At 44.7% G+C, this 16,433-nt stretch overlaps 1 protein-coding gene across 1 annotated transcript in view; it reads left to right on the forward strand.

Annotated features, from left to right (window-relative positions):
* The window catches only part of LOC142588573 (MAM and LDL-receptor class A domain-containing protein 1-like), a 273,168-nt gene that overhangs the window by 212,830 nt on the left and 43,905 nt on the right, over positions 1 to 16,433 (forward strand). The window contains exons 72-76 of the mRNA XM_075700413.1: positions 549 to 733; positions 5,415 to 5,578; positions 6,377 to 6,626; positions 7,116 to 7,299; positions 8,020 to 8,270. Of these exons, the coding sequence (XP_075556528.1) occupies positions 549 to 733; positions 5,415 to 5,578; positions 6,377 to 6,626; positions 7,116 to 7,299; positions 8,020 to 8,270 (1,034 nt within the window). The remainder of the gene's footprint in view (positions 1 to 548; positions 734 to 5,414; positions 5,579 to 6,376; positions 6,627 to 7,115; positions 7,300 to 8,019; positions 8,271 to 16,433) is intronic.

Here is a 16,433-nt window from a genome sequence, read left to right on the forward strand (position 1 = left end):
ATAACATTTACGGTAAGATAAAAGAAAGAGAACGCGCAGCAAAATTAAATATTTCAACCACTACAAGAGGACCAGGTGGTTTCGTCAAACGCAAGCCGGCAATTTAATTTCTGATTTGACTCAAAGATAACATTGAAATTCAGATTACGGATGTGCAATTGTTTAAACACTGTGAACACAGAAAAGATGAAAATATATTTCTGGCATTACTCGTCTTTTCGTCCTTTCAAGTTCTTCAGTATTCTTGAGATAAGTACAAAACACTTTAGCCGTTCTTAAGGAATGTTTAGGCTCACTGATTGACTGTGGGTGTGAAGACAATATTTTTTCAAGTAGTTAGACCGGAGCTATTGGGAATTGTTGAAGATGTGATAATTTCATTTCTTTACCTCCATTCTCGACACCCCAGAAATACAGTGTAATGCAAGGGAAGTCACGATGCAGATGTTTTGTTCTTGACTCTTGGCTCAAGCTGAGTCTTCTAGCTCACTGAACACTGAAAATAGTGTTTATGAGATTATGCTACAATGACGATGAAATTCTTCAAGGTTTACGACGAGAAGTCTCGCGGATGAATCAAGTGCCTCTAGCTCATCTACAACAGCTAATCCGAAATCAGGACACTGTGACCAGCAAAAGTTTGCCTGCCTCTCCGATGGCGTATGTCTGCCTTCTGACCGCGTGTGCGACTTCCGCAAGGATTGCACTGATGGCAGCGACGAAACAAATTGTGGTAAGTGCATTTTTAGCGTTGTAACACCGCTTAAGGTTGCATTAACTTAATTATTTGGGCCCGTATTCACAAAAAATTTTGTTAGATGAGGCCATAAGAGTAAATGCCACTCAATCGCGAGGCTTGACATATTATTAGTGAGGGTGGCCGGCCAATGGCAAGTAAAACTTACGAGGCGTTTTATTAATTCGACACCGTATATGTTACGTGGCTTTCAGTTACGAAACAACGCATTAAACAAGAGTGCTAGATAAAAAAGTGTCGCTTCATGGCCTTCAGCCATGGACCGGCATTTCTCCGTAGTGTTGTTTCTCAGAACCGCCTTTCCTGGGTAATTACTTCTGTGTTGCTGCCAGGCAAAACTTTTCTGCGTCCTCAGTCACACCACGCTGATGTACAGGGGAAGGATATCCGCTTCCATGTTTAAACATCTCTACTTTATGGCAGTCCGCGTCGCGTGCGACAGCTGAGGAGACAACGACAGCTTCACAAATGCAGGGGCTGCAAACAGACGAAAAGGTACGCGGCAACGGAAATTAGCAGCCGCCAAGGTTAAGTAAAACAAGTTTGCATCGTTTGGCTTTCCTCCCCTAAACAGATTACCGCGTAAATGGGCACATTTCTCTAAAATACAAGTGTAATGCCGAATAGTACAGCGATCGTTTTCTCGAACCAGTTACCAATTTCTTGAAAAGCGTGTCCAGGTTTTCTCATTTGTTTAGAATACAGTGACGTGGTCATTTTATAAATAAAGAAAACAACACATAAATGCGTATTTTGCTATTGTAACAAGGATTGAAGGTTGTAAAAAATATTCATACTTAGCGGCAGCGGGGTTTTGTTGAGCTTGTAGACTCGCAACTACTTGAAATGGTGAGACATATAGTACACGAATAACAACAGTAGCCGAAATCACCATGCTTTTCATTCGTAAGTGTTTGCCATTGGCCGGCAGCCTCCTAATAATGTCTGATCTTTGCGATTAGCTGGAACCTGCTGTTAAGAGTATTTCCAGCGTAATGAGTTTTCGTGAATACGAGCCCAGTGACCGCAGTCAGAAAATCTCCCTGCAATAAATGCCGTCCGCGATTGCCCATGGCTACGGCGGTCGTTTTGTTATCATGCCAATCGCCATCATGAGGGGCGGGCAGGTTGGCCAATGCAGAAAAGCTCATCCAAAAAGTTTTGGCTATAGAGCTCCAGAAAATCAGTAGTCAGAGAACCTGGTGCCGAATTCATAAAGCTTTTCGTTTATGTGAACCGCTTGCCATTGACGGGCTGCTTTCGTTATTAATGATGCTTTTGCGAACCGTTTGCGAAAAATAGTCCGTAGGTGGCTTCCCGGCAGTAGGCATTTGAAGTAGCTATCGAGCGAGCCATATACCAGCAGCGGTCCAATTCGTTGGCCAAGATCTGGCGGAACGTTAACATGCAGTACACAAACACTGAGCACTCCGGTTTGCCTGCCTGAACATGCGCACCCGCAAGGCTGCTGCGCGGCACGACCACGGGCGTTCTACTGTAGTCCTCGCCAAATTCAAGTGCTGAAGGCTGCGTCACTTGTTACAGCTTGTCTCGTCGATAAAATAAGTAGTTACATGTAAATGATTACTGAAAAAAGTAAGTGAATTACAGTGAGCGTTACCGAGTAAAAAAGGTATTCAATCAATCGCAAAACTACCAAATATGTAACCTATTACAGGCAATTAATTACATGCATTTCGTAACACACAAGTCCGGTTTGAACTGCCTGCCTGGAGCTACTTATAATTGGATATAATGTAATTGATTACAAACAATATATAATTTGCATGCCTTTATTACGCACAAGTCTGCGTTGGACTGACTGCTTGGGGCTACTATAATATATTTGGATGAACCATGTGGCTAGCGCTCCTTATTTATTGCTCGAGGCAGCATTCCTTTCAAATTAAGCCTCAGCGACAGGCAAACTAATTTTAGGTTACTTTCGTCTTCTCCCATTTATACATGTGAGCAAGCGCCGAACACGTGTGCTTGACGGGACCCCCGTATATGACAACTTGGATGATGAAGAGCACACTCTGTGCTTTAGGGCGAGACATGTCTTATAGCTTTGAAAACGGGAAGCTAATCGACAAAATCACATTTTTACGTGCACAGGCCAATTTATCCCCATAGGTCGTGCTATTCACCGCTGTTCTGCGATTATGTAAGCTTAGGCTCACAATTTAGCACTCGAGCTTCGACATTCATAATATATTGCTATGAGACGTCATAGGTTATTACATACAGAATCTGAAATAGAAGCAGATTTCGCATCATCGCGTGTCGCTACAGTTGAATGAAAATTTACAAAACCATTTTTTTTCGAGAGTAGAACGATTAATTTTAAAATTGTTACAGCTTACACACCCCTTTTGTGGTGGTAAGGTAATTTGTAGTGTATTTTATTTTACTCTCCCCGCCGTAGTGGCGTTGTGGCTATGGCGTTGCGCTGCTAAGCTCGAGATTGTAGGATCAAATACCTGCCATAGCGGTCGCATTTCGATGGGGGCGAAATGTAAAAACGCCAATGTACTGTGTATTTGGTGCACTCTAAAGAACCTCAGGTGGTCGAAACTAATCCGGAGTCCCCCACTACGGCGTGTCCCATGATAATGTCCAGTTTTTGGCATGTAACACCTCATAACTTTCAAGGCAATATTACTTGTGTAATATTACCTAAATATTAATATTACCTTTTTGGGACCACATTCACGAAAAGCTCCTACGCTAGAATCGTAAAAGAAAATTCCAGCGAATCCGGATACTGGACGTATAATATGAACTTAAACTGAGCTAGGGACGAAACAACGAGGTAGAAGAAGATAGGGCCAACGCTGCGTTCGTCCTGTTTTCTTCTAGTTCGGTGTCTTGTCCCTAGCGCAGTTTAAGTTCATAAAATGTCTTACCAACTAGCTTCCCAACACACTCTCCCACCCGCCGTGGTTGCTCAGTGGCTATGGTGTTGGGCTGCGGAGCACGAGGTCGCGGGATCGAATCCCGGCCACGGCGGCCGCATTTCGATGGGGGCGAAATGCGAAAACACCCGTGTGCTTAGATTTAGGTGCACGTTAAAGAACTCCAGGTGGTCAAAATTTCCGGAGTCCTCCACTACGGCGTGCCTCATAATCAGAAAGTGGTTTTGGCACGTAAAACCCCAAATATTATTATTATTATTATTAACACACTTTCCTGGACATATAATTTGCGAAGGTAGCCGGCCAATGCGAAATAACACTTACGAAAGAAAAGATTCGTTGCCCCCTATTCCCACATACTGCCTTTATGATAAGCGCTGCGTATCTATCTTGTGCTGCGCATTTATAGTTGTATTAAGTCCCCAGCACTCAAAAGACTGCAAACTGTCGTACACCATGTGGGAATTGATATTACTCGTCCTCGCACTACACAGCTCCCGCGCACCGGGAGTACCGTAAGGCCCTCCACACTAAGGACAAACAGACCAATGGCCGAATTCAGAAAGTGTTTTGTTCGGAAATGCTCTTCGACAATGACCGGCCGCCTTCAGTAATTACAATTTGGCCAACCCTGTGATTGGCTGGAATATTCACGAATAGTTATGGCGTAAGGACGTTTTTGTGAACTCTGGCCCTCACCGTCACGCTCGCGTTGAACCAGGCACTCATAATTTTGAGATCCACCTTACGGATTATTCAGAGGCACTTAACTAAGAATGTTTGAAATTCTGAGGTTGAAGGCGAACGTATGGAAATGACAATCGACCTGAGGTTGAACGAACGATCTTTTGTTTTAAAGCCTACCATTCAAACCACTGGGCCACAGTCACTTTCTGGGAGCGAACGAAAAAAAAAAGACTTGGATTGGGTGCTGGAAACGCCGGCAGTTATCTCTCGAGCTAATCTCCTGCGCCATTTTCAAGTGTACAGCGCACAGCAAGGCGCTGTATGTTGATCGTGACGCGGTGATTTGATTTGATTTCTCTGTAGCATTGTCATACGCCCGATATGGGGGATTGATGAAGCATCAGATGGGGTTCACTAAAGGCCATTTCACACAGGGCTCGCTAACCGGACGTGTCCGCATGTCCTGTTTGCAAATCGAAAATGCTGCTGATAGTACATCTCTTTTGCTGCATGTAAGCTTAAGGCTTTCTCGGATTTCTTTTTTTTGGGTGAGGGAGGGTCTCTTTGAGTTGTCCATGCGTTTAGGAGATTTTCTGGGGGGCACTCGGGCTCTCCCAATGTACTCCGTGAGTACTACAGAGCTGTTGTCAAGGCGAAATGAGATTCTATGAAAACGGCTTTGTACACATGCGCCATTCGAAACGCGACGACTCTTGCCAGTGAATCTCGTTCACCCCAAAGTAGGAACAGCCTAGCAGTTTTCTTTAAAAGGGCCTTTGGTCGTGTCGTATATGATACGTCCTTCTTTCCTGTGGCCTGCCACTCCCACCCGACGTTAATCCTTGCTTTCGTTCTTGTTCCTGTTTAGCGTGGTGAGGAGGTTAGCCGGCATTCACTCTTGGGACGTGGCAACTACATGTCCTCCTCAGCAGAAAAACTCCCATATTTATTTGACTGCATTCACATTATACATGGAATTCGTGTTGTAACCGTCAAATGATATTTGCTGCAGCGCCTAAAGTCTGTCGGGCTAACAGATCTAACACTTTCAGTGCAACCGAGCTGTGACTTCGAGAATGCTTATCTCTGCGGGTGGGCCGTGACAAACAACGCTTCGCTGTTGGTTCCCGCTCCTGCAACTGGACGGTTCACGACCTATTCGCTGGAAAACGAATTCACATGGAAGCTTATTCAGGCCAATGACCAGTCTGACAGGGTAAGGTCCCTCATATTTCATGGGTTGCCTTCGGTTTTTTATTAGTTGGCGATTTCGGTATGCAATACCTCAGTAGATGGTGCATTTGGAATCCTTGAGCGAAGGTTTCATTAAATACTTTGTAAACCATAATGACACTTACGCAGGTCAAGACATTTTGTCTACGGTAAAGTGCTGCATGGCATATTGTCGTTCGCCGTGGAAATTACCATGGTCGATTTATTCCTTCCAGTCAATTAGCTTAATTCCTTACTCGGGGAAATCGTACGTGAAATCGCTGTGTAGTAGGCCTTCCCTGTTTCAAGAAGCTTCTACTGCGTCTAGCTTGAATGCACGGCTGCCTCCGAGACGCACCATTGCACCACGACTGCGTTACTGCTGTCTATTAAAGAATACGGGATAACTTTTCATTCAATATCATTGTTTGGTTTTCTTTACATTAATAGTAATTTATAATACCCTAGGTCACAAAATAAATTATCCACGGCTTAACGTTTTAGTCACACTTTTAGAGTGGTTGTACGACTTCTTCGTTTCCTTTCTTACCTAAAATACTAGACCTAAGAATCAGCCGTGAAATCACAGCAACAACTGGAAGTGTTCGCACCTAACAGCGAAAGTGTGCGAAAAAAATAAGAAAAATATCACCTTTTTTTCGCGAACAGGGGGGCACGGCATATTATATTTGAAAGACTCAACAAATAGCTTTTTTTTTTAGTTTTGGACAACTGCAGCTGGCTTCAACCACACACACACACACTGCTAGCACTTATGCTCTTTCATGATTTGTACCGTCAGGCAAACCTCGCTATGCGGCCTGAGATGGATCATTCGGAAGGCACCGAGCAGGGTTGGTACGTTCTGGCTAACTCGGCGTACGGCAGAACGACAGACGCCAGTCAGCTGTACTCCCCGCATCCACTGTCGCGCACGGCGGGCACCTGCCGGCTCCAGGCATGGTACTACTGCTCCGATGGCTGTCCTCTCCAGCTGTTACTCTACACATCCGGGCATGGTGTCCACGAGAGGCCATTATGGACCGCCTTCCGTGAGCACACTTCCACGTACCAGAAATGTCGGGATCTAAGAAAAAAAGTGCTTATAACTGCGGTTCGTGCATGGTAGCACATAGTTGGTAGATCTAACAATGACAGTGTGGAGGGTCATCAGTATATAGCGAAATTTAATGTCTTCGCCCCCTATACCTTCCTCTGCATCGTTACAACACCCACTAAGGTTACAACGTATTTAAGCCAATGTTGAATTTTCGTACGAGCAGTTCATTGTTTTGATGAACTTGCACAGTGTGGCATGCTAGAGAAACCGCTATTAAAGCAATACGTTTCGTGGCGTCGTTCCTGTTAAACATACATGACGGCGCTGTGACTACTATTACACACAAAGTTCTAGTGGTCCTTTCAACCTCTGCTTTTCTCTGGCGCTGACTACAAATATTTACATTACAAATGCACTATGACGTTGCTCTACGAAGGTTATTGGCTTGTTTTCATAGTCAAACACTTCTATGTTGAAATAGGCATGCGCCCGAAGGAGTGGATGCAAGTGAAGGTGCCGCTCGGAATCGTTCGAGGCGCTCATCTTGCGTGGCGTGCTTGGAGGGGCAAAAACCAGCGGCTTGTTCAAGCTCTCGACGAACTAAACTTTCTCTCCTGTGATCCACCAACAGATCGAGGCTCCACTTGCCCTGAAGATAAGTTCAGGTGACTTGATTAATCTCACTAGTAAACAGTGTTGCTCTCTCTTTTTCTGTTGTTCATTCTCTTTTCGTTGGCTTTGGCAACCGTCAAGTGGACCCTTCTGGAAATCTGGTCTGTTTGACAGAACCCTAATTCTGCATTGCTTCTGTCCTCTGCACAGTAACTGAAAATGTAATGGAATGCACTGAGCTGGAATTGCATATCACTTATAATGTATGTTAGCCTTCCTAATGCTGTGCTGTGCTCATCATATGCTGTGTATCACTCTGTATCTGTATAAACTTTCTGGGCTTTCCAAGGCCTCATGCTGAGCCTACAGTGTTACGTGATTTTTTTAGAAGGGGTTTTAGGCGCAAAAAATAAGACACGGACAACAGTATAAAATACATGGACAGGCGCATACTCGCAACTCATTACCTGATCGTTACGTGATCACCGAGCTCGGGATCACGTGACCATACCAAAATCGGAGAGCGCAGTAAACAAATGACACTTGAAGAATATTTAATGACATGCCATAGAGGAGCTTTTATGCGAGTTCACTGATGCATGAAACAATTCATCAAAGGCTAGAAAAAAAAACATGTAGGTAGAAGGCAGCATGTTGACTGGGCTGCAGGATGTTGCGTCTGATTCTTGCAGAAAAACTATACACTCCTTTTGTTTATTTATTGTGAATAAAACGAAGTTTCAATTTAGGTGACGTGTTCGCTCTTGCTGCAGATGCATCAAGGACAACTGGTGCATTGAAAGAAGTCAGCTTTGCGATCAAACGTGGGACTGTGAGGATGGTAGTGACGAGACAACCGTGGCATGTTCCTCAATGAGGAGTAGGTGTTCCTTTGAAGATGTTCACTGTGAAGATTGGGCAAACGACGCAGCCAGATATGCTGAGCTACGGTGGTCAAGAAGGATCGCTCCTGTGGCAGAGAGCAACTTACCCATGACTGATCACTCCACATCAAGCAGCCAAGGTCTGGCAGATGCTTTCGTTCGAGTGAATGCTGATAAAGAACTGTACTGCATGTTATGGTGCTGAAAGTTGTATGTTCCTGCTAACTCTCTTGGATTCTTTTTTTGTCGATAGTCATATTTGCGGTCACGCTGAGCTGAACTTGAAATCTATTTCATCTGCGCGGTATCGCGAGACCATTCGGCATAAGGAGATGAGCTCAAAGTGGGTGGGACAAGGGATCATGCGATAAGAGGTTTCATTTTTAGCTTACTTTCTTGGACGAATCAGCAATCCGCCTCTTTCCTGGTGCGACGGCGCATGCACCCTGCCCTAGCGAATTCGGCCGCGCAGCGGCCTGATACCGGAAAGAGGGCATGGACGCATACTGCAGCAAACACTCGTGCCGTGTATCGTGGTGGAACTCCGCTTGTATATAGCTCTACATCGGTGCAGTGCCGAAAACGGGGGTAGCGTAAGACTGCAACTCCACTTCAAAACTTAAAGCAGCCAGGGCTTCGTCCGGCCTGCACCGTGGACCACGTAGTTGCCACTTGCATTGATAGCTAGCAAATTTATCGATAAACCCCTGCGTTGCACTCGGGCGACACTTCAAAAACATCACATTGCAGACGAAGTCTTCCTGCAGCGTTGGTCCTCTCATAATGGAGGTGGCAGCGCGTGCCTGACTTCACGTACTTGTTTAAAGCACGCTAGCACTGGGTCGATACAAGACCGACAAGACGCTGACGCCAACTACTGGCAGACTATTCAATACAGTGTCTTGATCAGACCATTTCATCATAATAGGCCGACAACGACGCAACAGACGAGCGCGAGATGTCGTAGCGCGATGGGCTTTCTTGTCGATGGCAGCGACAAAATCATCGTGCCAATTATAATCGCTCGACCGAATCCCACGGGATCGGCTGCCGAACCTACAACGTGATAGCCGCAGCGTCTTCGCTTGTGTATAGAATTAACCGCGCTAAAAATGAGTCGAAACATGCCTTCGAATTTTAAGTGCTCAAGCTCCAGTCCTCTCAAGCCGTGCACATGAAGTTTCAGCCAATCTTGATCCTGTTTAGCGAAGGTTGGCTTAGGCCTGGCCCCGTCGAGTTCGTCCACGCGCTACCGCTGGACCTGAACTTAGAAATAAGCAGTTACAACGAAGGAAACTGCTTTTATAGTTCAGTTATGACCCTATAGCGATTTGATATAGACTTCGCCCGGCGCGTACACAATAAGTCGCAAGCGGCGACACAGCGCTGCGCCAACATCTGCACGTCACCGTTCCCGAAGGCTGCCAGTCACATTCGCTACGTAGATGGGTGGGTCTGTACGTGTTGTTATGCTGAGACATTGCTTAATTCCAGAGAAGCACTGTTTACCTCTTTGTAAAACGGGAAACAAGAGAGTGCATTCGGTACAGCAGCATAAACTCGCTCAGTTACCAACGGTGTCAGCGATGGCATCTGCGTTTTCGCGAGAGAACTACACGGGCTATAAGTAAGCGCTTATGCCGAGCACATTTTCTCTAATAATTCTTTATGGCACGTGCGAACTGTAAATATCATGAAGTTAACGAAAAATGAGAATTGGTATTAACGGCCCGTAATGTATGTAGTTTAGAATAACTTGTGTGGCGAGTTGGTGCATATTAGCAAATACTTTTTAGCTGTCCGAATAAACGATCTCAGAGAGAGCACAAAAGCGCCGGCGCAGACTTGCAACTGATCTTTATTCCACAAAGACCACATATAATTATATCTCAGAAATACCCCAGTGCGCGTGTATGGCAAAACATAATAATAATAAAAATCTTTCTGTTGACGCAATATGCAACCTGGCATATATGTGATATGTTAGGTTGCGTTGATATGTCAGGCAACATATATGTAGTATATGTATCTGGATGAAAGTTGCTGTTGTTTAAGTTGCTCAGTCGCTCTTATTTATTCGTCTCAGGGTGGAACAACACGGTCCATGTGCGCATATATGTATGTTTTGCTACATTTTGACATTATTTCATATCAGCGATGCGCAGTTTCCACATTATCTGAAGCTAACAACGATCTATGGCTGTAGATGTTAATGTAAACAAATACACCGCTTTGGCAAATCCGACATGGAAAGCTGCGCTCGAAGACTTCTTGAATATGCGAAATGTTTAATGAATGTGTAAAAGGAATACAAAAAGCGAGCTGCAACAGCAGACATCAGCGACAACAAACTCCCAAGGCAGCCGCGGCTCGTCGAAAGCGGAACTCAGCGTGCCTTTATAAGTCGCACTGTTAGCACAACAGCGCACTCAGACCTACTCATCCAGTAGTCGGTCAGTGCTACATGATTTCCATGAACGACATGGTGCCCTGGAGAAGCCATTAATAATGAATTGCGATCGACGAAACGCACAATCGACGTACACTCAACGTGGGAGTAGGTACACAAATCAAAAAGCGAAAGCGTCGGAACCTTTCCAAAACGTTTCCATCGGCTTGCGGCAGAGGGCAGAACAGGATCATGAAAAAAGCGGGTTGTTAGGCAACTTCTAGACGTGAATAAATGTTCGCTTTTATGAAAGTCGAATTTCAAACAGCTTTTTATGGCCCCCTGAACAGGGCATACGAGCGTTCCGAGGAAGTTCAAGGTATCTCGTGTGACTTCACAGACAACTGTACAGCTTGCTGCGCTGTGCTCGAATTCCTTACTCTTGAATTCTCAAACACATGTAGCATCTCCTGTGACACCAAGGTAGCCCTGCGATGATTTGTAGCTTCATTAGGGCGTAGATGTCGTGACTAACTTATTTAAACATTTCACACATTCATCCCTTTGCCATCGAAAAAGCTAATGAGCTAATCTCACAATATAGTATACCACTGCATTGAGAAATCATCGCTAATGATCATGCAAAAAAATAATCTAATAATTTGTGCTCATGATAATGTACAATGCTTCTCCGTCCAAACATAAAAAAAAAAGAAAACGATGCTTTAAGTTGGCTAATCAAGCTGACTCACGAACACACTGGAGCTGAAATGACCTCACAAAGTCATGGTTGCACTCCTAGACTCCTGCCTGGAGCTGCGACTTTATTTTAGCCTTGCTGCGACAGAAATTAACGCTGCGGTACCGTCTTTGGCTTTGTGCGGCGTTTAGAAAAGCCTATGCTTTTTACACTGACATCGCTGGCAGCCATTTTTGTGAACTGTGGACCTCCTGAGTAACCGGCATGCTGACTTGAGCGCGTGGATTCAAGAGGACTCTCAATACAGTGCCTTACTGACTGTGTGTTCCTGCACGATGCGGAGTCCCACCCATTCATGTAACATTTTCTTGTCTGAGGTCAAGGACTGTTACCGCTATACCAGTACAACTCACCTCTTTCCAGCTTTAAAATTATATCCATATATTAACGTCTGCCTGCGTAGGGCAGCAAACACGGTTGCTTATCCGATTAACAGGTGTACTCTTTCAGTTGCTGTTGTCTCTGGCTCTTTTTTCTTTGAATTGAAGAGGTGCGTCGCACTTGGAGTAATGTAGACACTGCGCTAGGGTGGGCAATATTGATGAGCGATTAATCCATTATTCTATTAAAAGTATCCCGCAAAACGATTCATATTCATCGGGGTCCACATTTCATTTAATCGACTTAATCGATTAGGTACCAGAATGGAGGAGCACGAGCAGTGACTGTGCTGCTGTGGCAGAGCGACTGTCGACTGTTTGAACTTCCGAGCCCCGAGCGATGACGAGCCGAGCGCTTCCCCTCTCTTCCCCACCACGGCGCCCAAAGCAGGAGGCTTGAAATACCTTCGCAATTGAAATTATTATTATTATTATTATTATTATTATTATTATTATTATTATTATTATTATTATTATTATTATTATTTGTTTTGAACACATATACACACATGCACAGTTAACAGGGAAGGGAAAGCGAGGAACAGGCTGGCAACTGCCACCGGAAGGGGCACAACGCCTGCCTACTCTTCTGAAGGGAGGCAATTGAAACCATAAAATCATAGTATAGCAGCCCAGTCGTTGATCGTCGCATCCCTCCCAGTCCACTAAAGACCTGGCACAGCATTAGCGCCGATTTAGATCGCGTATGTTAACATAGCGATGGAGTTCATGTCGGTTCATTACGTATAGCTTCCGAGCGTCTGTTCTCGCATGCTGATTCTGTAGCCATTAAAAGAACGTGTCGGTTTTGCCCAAACATCCCAGCCAATTGACATTCCTTCGCTCTGTAGAAAGGAGCATGTGTCTTAAAATCCTAAACCAGTAATTTTCTTTTCTCCTGTGCATATTGCAAGTTCTGGCATACTTTAGTTCCATTTCTCCTTTCACGTTTGCCAATTTTTTTGTTTATCTTGTTTGGTGCTGCTCTGAGTGCCATGTTATAACATATATTGTTTATATTTTCAAAGGCCACTAGTGCGAAGTCTATTTAGTCTTTTTAAAATTAAAGATTATTCTTTATCGAACTTTATACTCAAGTATGTCTAACTTCGTTCCACCTCTCAACCATTAAAATAGGATCCTGCAAGAATAGGTGACTATGTTTCAAACTTTTAAAGTGCGCGGCAAAAATTAAAAAAAAGGAAACAAAATAGAAATTCTGGAGTATTACGTGCCAAAACAACGATCTCATTGTTACTCAGGCACATCGTAGTAGGGGACTCCGGAATAATTTTGACCACCTGGAGTTCTTTAACGTGCGAACATTTTGGTTAATCAATGAATTGTTGAAAAATCCTGCATCGAAAGCGATTAATCGATTAAAGGGTAAAATAGTGAATGATTATTGGTTAATATAATAAAAAAATTATCGATCATCGCTACAGTGCGCTTGAATAATGCTCCTCTGATGTCGTTCCGATTTGGAGTTGCTTCATAAACATTTATTCAATCCAGTCTCTTCCTGCACATGCTGAAGGTTACCTGATAACTAAAGTATGGCTCACAAATCATTGAGAAACTTTGCTGAAACGCTGTTATTACTTAAATTCAGTGCAGCGCTATCTTCCACTACCAGAAGCGAAGAAAGCGCCTATAGTTGATGAACGTTGAAAAATATGGTCAGGTACAAGTTTTGGCTGACCGTCCGATGCCCATCCTAAGCCAGTATATAGCAATGATTCCTTCCGCTTGATTACACACCTTTTTTTTTTGCCATCCACCGCTATCGACCTGCCGTCGCTGTTGCTAACGTAGGCGCAGAGTTTCTCGAAACACGGACGAAACACCAATGAAAGCCTGGAAACAGACTTCTTACATTTTCTCCGCCAAATTTTCCCATCTCTTTCGTTTCGCGCAGCCAAACGACAAACACGGGGCACTGTTGCACTCTTCCGGTCGCACAGGCCGTCACAAAACAGCAGCTAGGGATGTCTCCGTTTTTGCCGTCCCTACTCCTCTCCCTCACTAAATTTGTTGGAGTTGTCTTTTCCTCGCTGGTATTCCTGTGTTCGTAGCTTTTTCCCACACTTTCATCTTCAACTTCTCTGCTCTTAGCACTGCTGCACAGCATCTATATAGTAAGGGAAGTCCTTAGTCGTCGTCCACCGTTGACAGTAATCGGTCTTCCTTCTATTTCTCGCCATCATTGACGGAAACACTCTGGGCTGGTAAAATCCGTTGCTGCCGCAAAAGTCTATTGCCGTGGAAAGTCGTTGGCAGCGTGCGGTGCTGTTAGGTGCGTTATGTGGTGAATCTGTATTCAGGAGAAATTTGAAGTCTGGCGTGTTACATGGTAAAACTACGATGTGATTATGAGGTACGCCGTAGTGGTGGACTCCGGATTAATGTTGACCACCAGCGAGTCTTTAACGTGCCCCAATACAAGGGACACTAGCGTTTTTGCATTTCGCCCCAATAGAAATACGGCCGCCGCGGCCGGGATTTTATCCCGCGACCTGGGTTTCTATCACGTAAAATTATTCAAATTTCTTATTCCAATCTCCTGGCGTCATATTTGCGTAACAGCAGACGCAAGCATAAGTCGGTAACCCACAGCGTTGTTTGAAAAGCCCAATCATACGCGTATATCTTGTCACTGTATGTCACTTTTTTTCTGGTTTGTAAGCGAATGGCATTGTCTACATTGAGCAGTTTTGCTTGTCTGATTACCTTACAAGAGGCGAGGAGCATGCTCAAGGGGAGAGAGAGTTTCTATGGGGCCGAGATAGGCACAGTGAAAGCAGATAACCGTATGAGGAGGGTGGTGCCGGCGTCTGCGATTGGTCCGCTTCCGTTTACTTAGCTTGAAGTGGCTGGTAGAAAATCGCGGCGGGCAGCAATGGAAGGTTGAAAATTCAGCTAAAACAAATCTTATCAAAGAATAGTTGGCAGAGCGAAGCCGTATACGTGCTGAAAGATCCCGATAACGTTATACTGCCTCGCAAAAAGCTTTATTTTACGCAAATAAATCCATGCAAACCCCCCCCCCCTCCCCTCGCTCCGAGAAGTCAGTGCCAAAGCGATGGGCGAGCAGCCACCTTGTATTCCTTAGGGAACCGGGCAGTACCTGGCTATTCAGAACAAAAAAAAATTTTGTTCGGCATAGTATTGCTTATTGAACGCGTACACGTCACTTTGACGCGGTAAGTTTTGGCGGTTTTGTGACGTCATGTGACGTCAAAAAACCAGACCGTCACAGACACACAAACCGTCACAGAGAGGTGAAGAGGGTGCAGCCCGAAAACGTTTGACCAAAGCAATTGGTAAGACGACCCCTTTTTCGCTAATGGGGCAAAAGGCGTCGAATAAGAAATTATTTTGCTTTCGTTCGGTCTAATCATGAATAATCAGTGTGCACATATCATATCAGATGGGACGCTTTCGCGGTTTGCGTGACGTCGCATGACAGACAGGCGCAGTGGCGGTGGCCCGCAAATTTTTCGACCAATTGTCGAGGGCTGATTGCAGAATTGGAATAGAAAAGTTTGGAATAGCTTTACGTCATAGCGCCCCTGGTGCTTTGGAGCGCGACACCATATCCGCTAAGCCACTCTTGCGGGTTGTATTCAGGCATAGCTGTGGCAGCTCTGAAATTTTGTGTTCGAAAAATTATCGCTTTACAAATGCCATCAGCAATAAGCGAGTGGTGTTTTTTTTCTCTCTATTTTTGCACATGAGAACAATACAGCCAGCACTGTTTCGCATGTGCACACGCATAGCGGTTTGGAAGAGTTCGTGATGCGTGATTTGACGTAAACATTGCGCGAAAAAAATGACAACGAAACAAAAATCAGGGAGACGGAAATATATATTGTACCACCAGTGGATCTCTCTACAGAGGTGACATGTTGCCGGTTTAATATAGGGCGCATCTTGGAATAATATTTCACTCCTTCTTTCTTAGAAAGAGAGGGAGAGAGATTACGAGAGAAAAGCTGGGAGGTCGGCCTAAACCACGGTGTTCTCGCCTGCTACTCAGGGTCGAGATAGGGGTGAAGGGAATACTTATAGCGGCGCAGCATGATGCGGGAGCTAATAATTAGGGGAATTTGGGCTTCGACCGGCATTGTCGACAGGGTCACTTTCAACATCAGACGCGCGACTTCGCGCGTCTGATGTACGTAGAATTTCTCGTTACCCCTTGCCACACCTAGACAGACATAAAGGGAGATCGCCGGTAACGCCTCCAATAGCAATTTCGAAATTTCATTCGAGTGGGTTCATTTCCTTCCTCTTCGCTCTTTCGAGTTCCATGTTCTTAATGAAGGAAACCCTGAACAGAATATATCATTGTGCCTTAAGTGAAGATACGAACCTTCGGGTCAAAGCACTGACATCGTCGCCATTCTAGTATTGACCGGGGTCTATGTCAGTGTCAGTAAGTAATGGCTTACGAGGCTGCTAAAGCCATATGGGTGTTGCGTTGGAGCATTGACCGGTAAGAATGGGAACCCCGAGTAACAGTAATGGATTAATATACTTCGCTATGTATAACTTGAAGTCTTTTAATGACATAGCTTTTTTTAGAACATTCTTACTCGTTCACAATAAAGCAATGGCAGCTGAACCAAACACAGCTACGTCGTTGCCAGCAGTCAGTTGCGTAAGAGTTCCAATAGTGAACTGTTTTCTATGGCCGCAGTCGAGTTATGTTATTAACAAATAGATTAAGAGAAACTGCTGCTTATTTGCATGAACCATCTGTAATATTTGC

The sequence above is a fragment of the Dermacentor variabilis genome, chromosome 1 (genome assembly GCF_050947875.1).
Source record: "Dermacentor variabilis isolate Ectoservices chromosome 1, ASM5094787v1, whole genome shotgun sequence".
Classification (NCBI taxonomy): Eukaryota; Metazoa; Arthropoda; class Arachnida; order Ixodida; family Ixodidae; genus Dermacentor; species Dermacentor variabilis.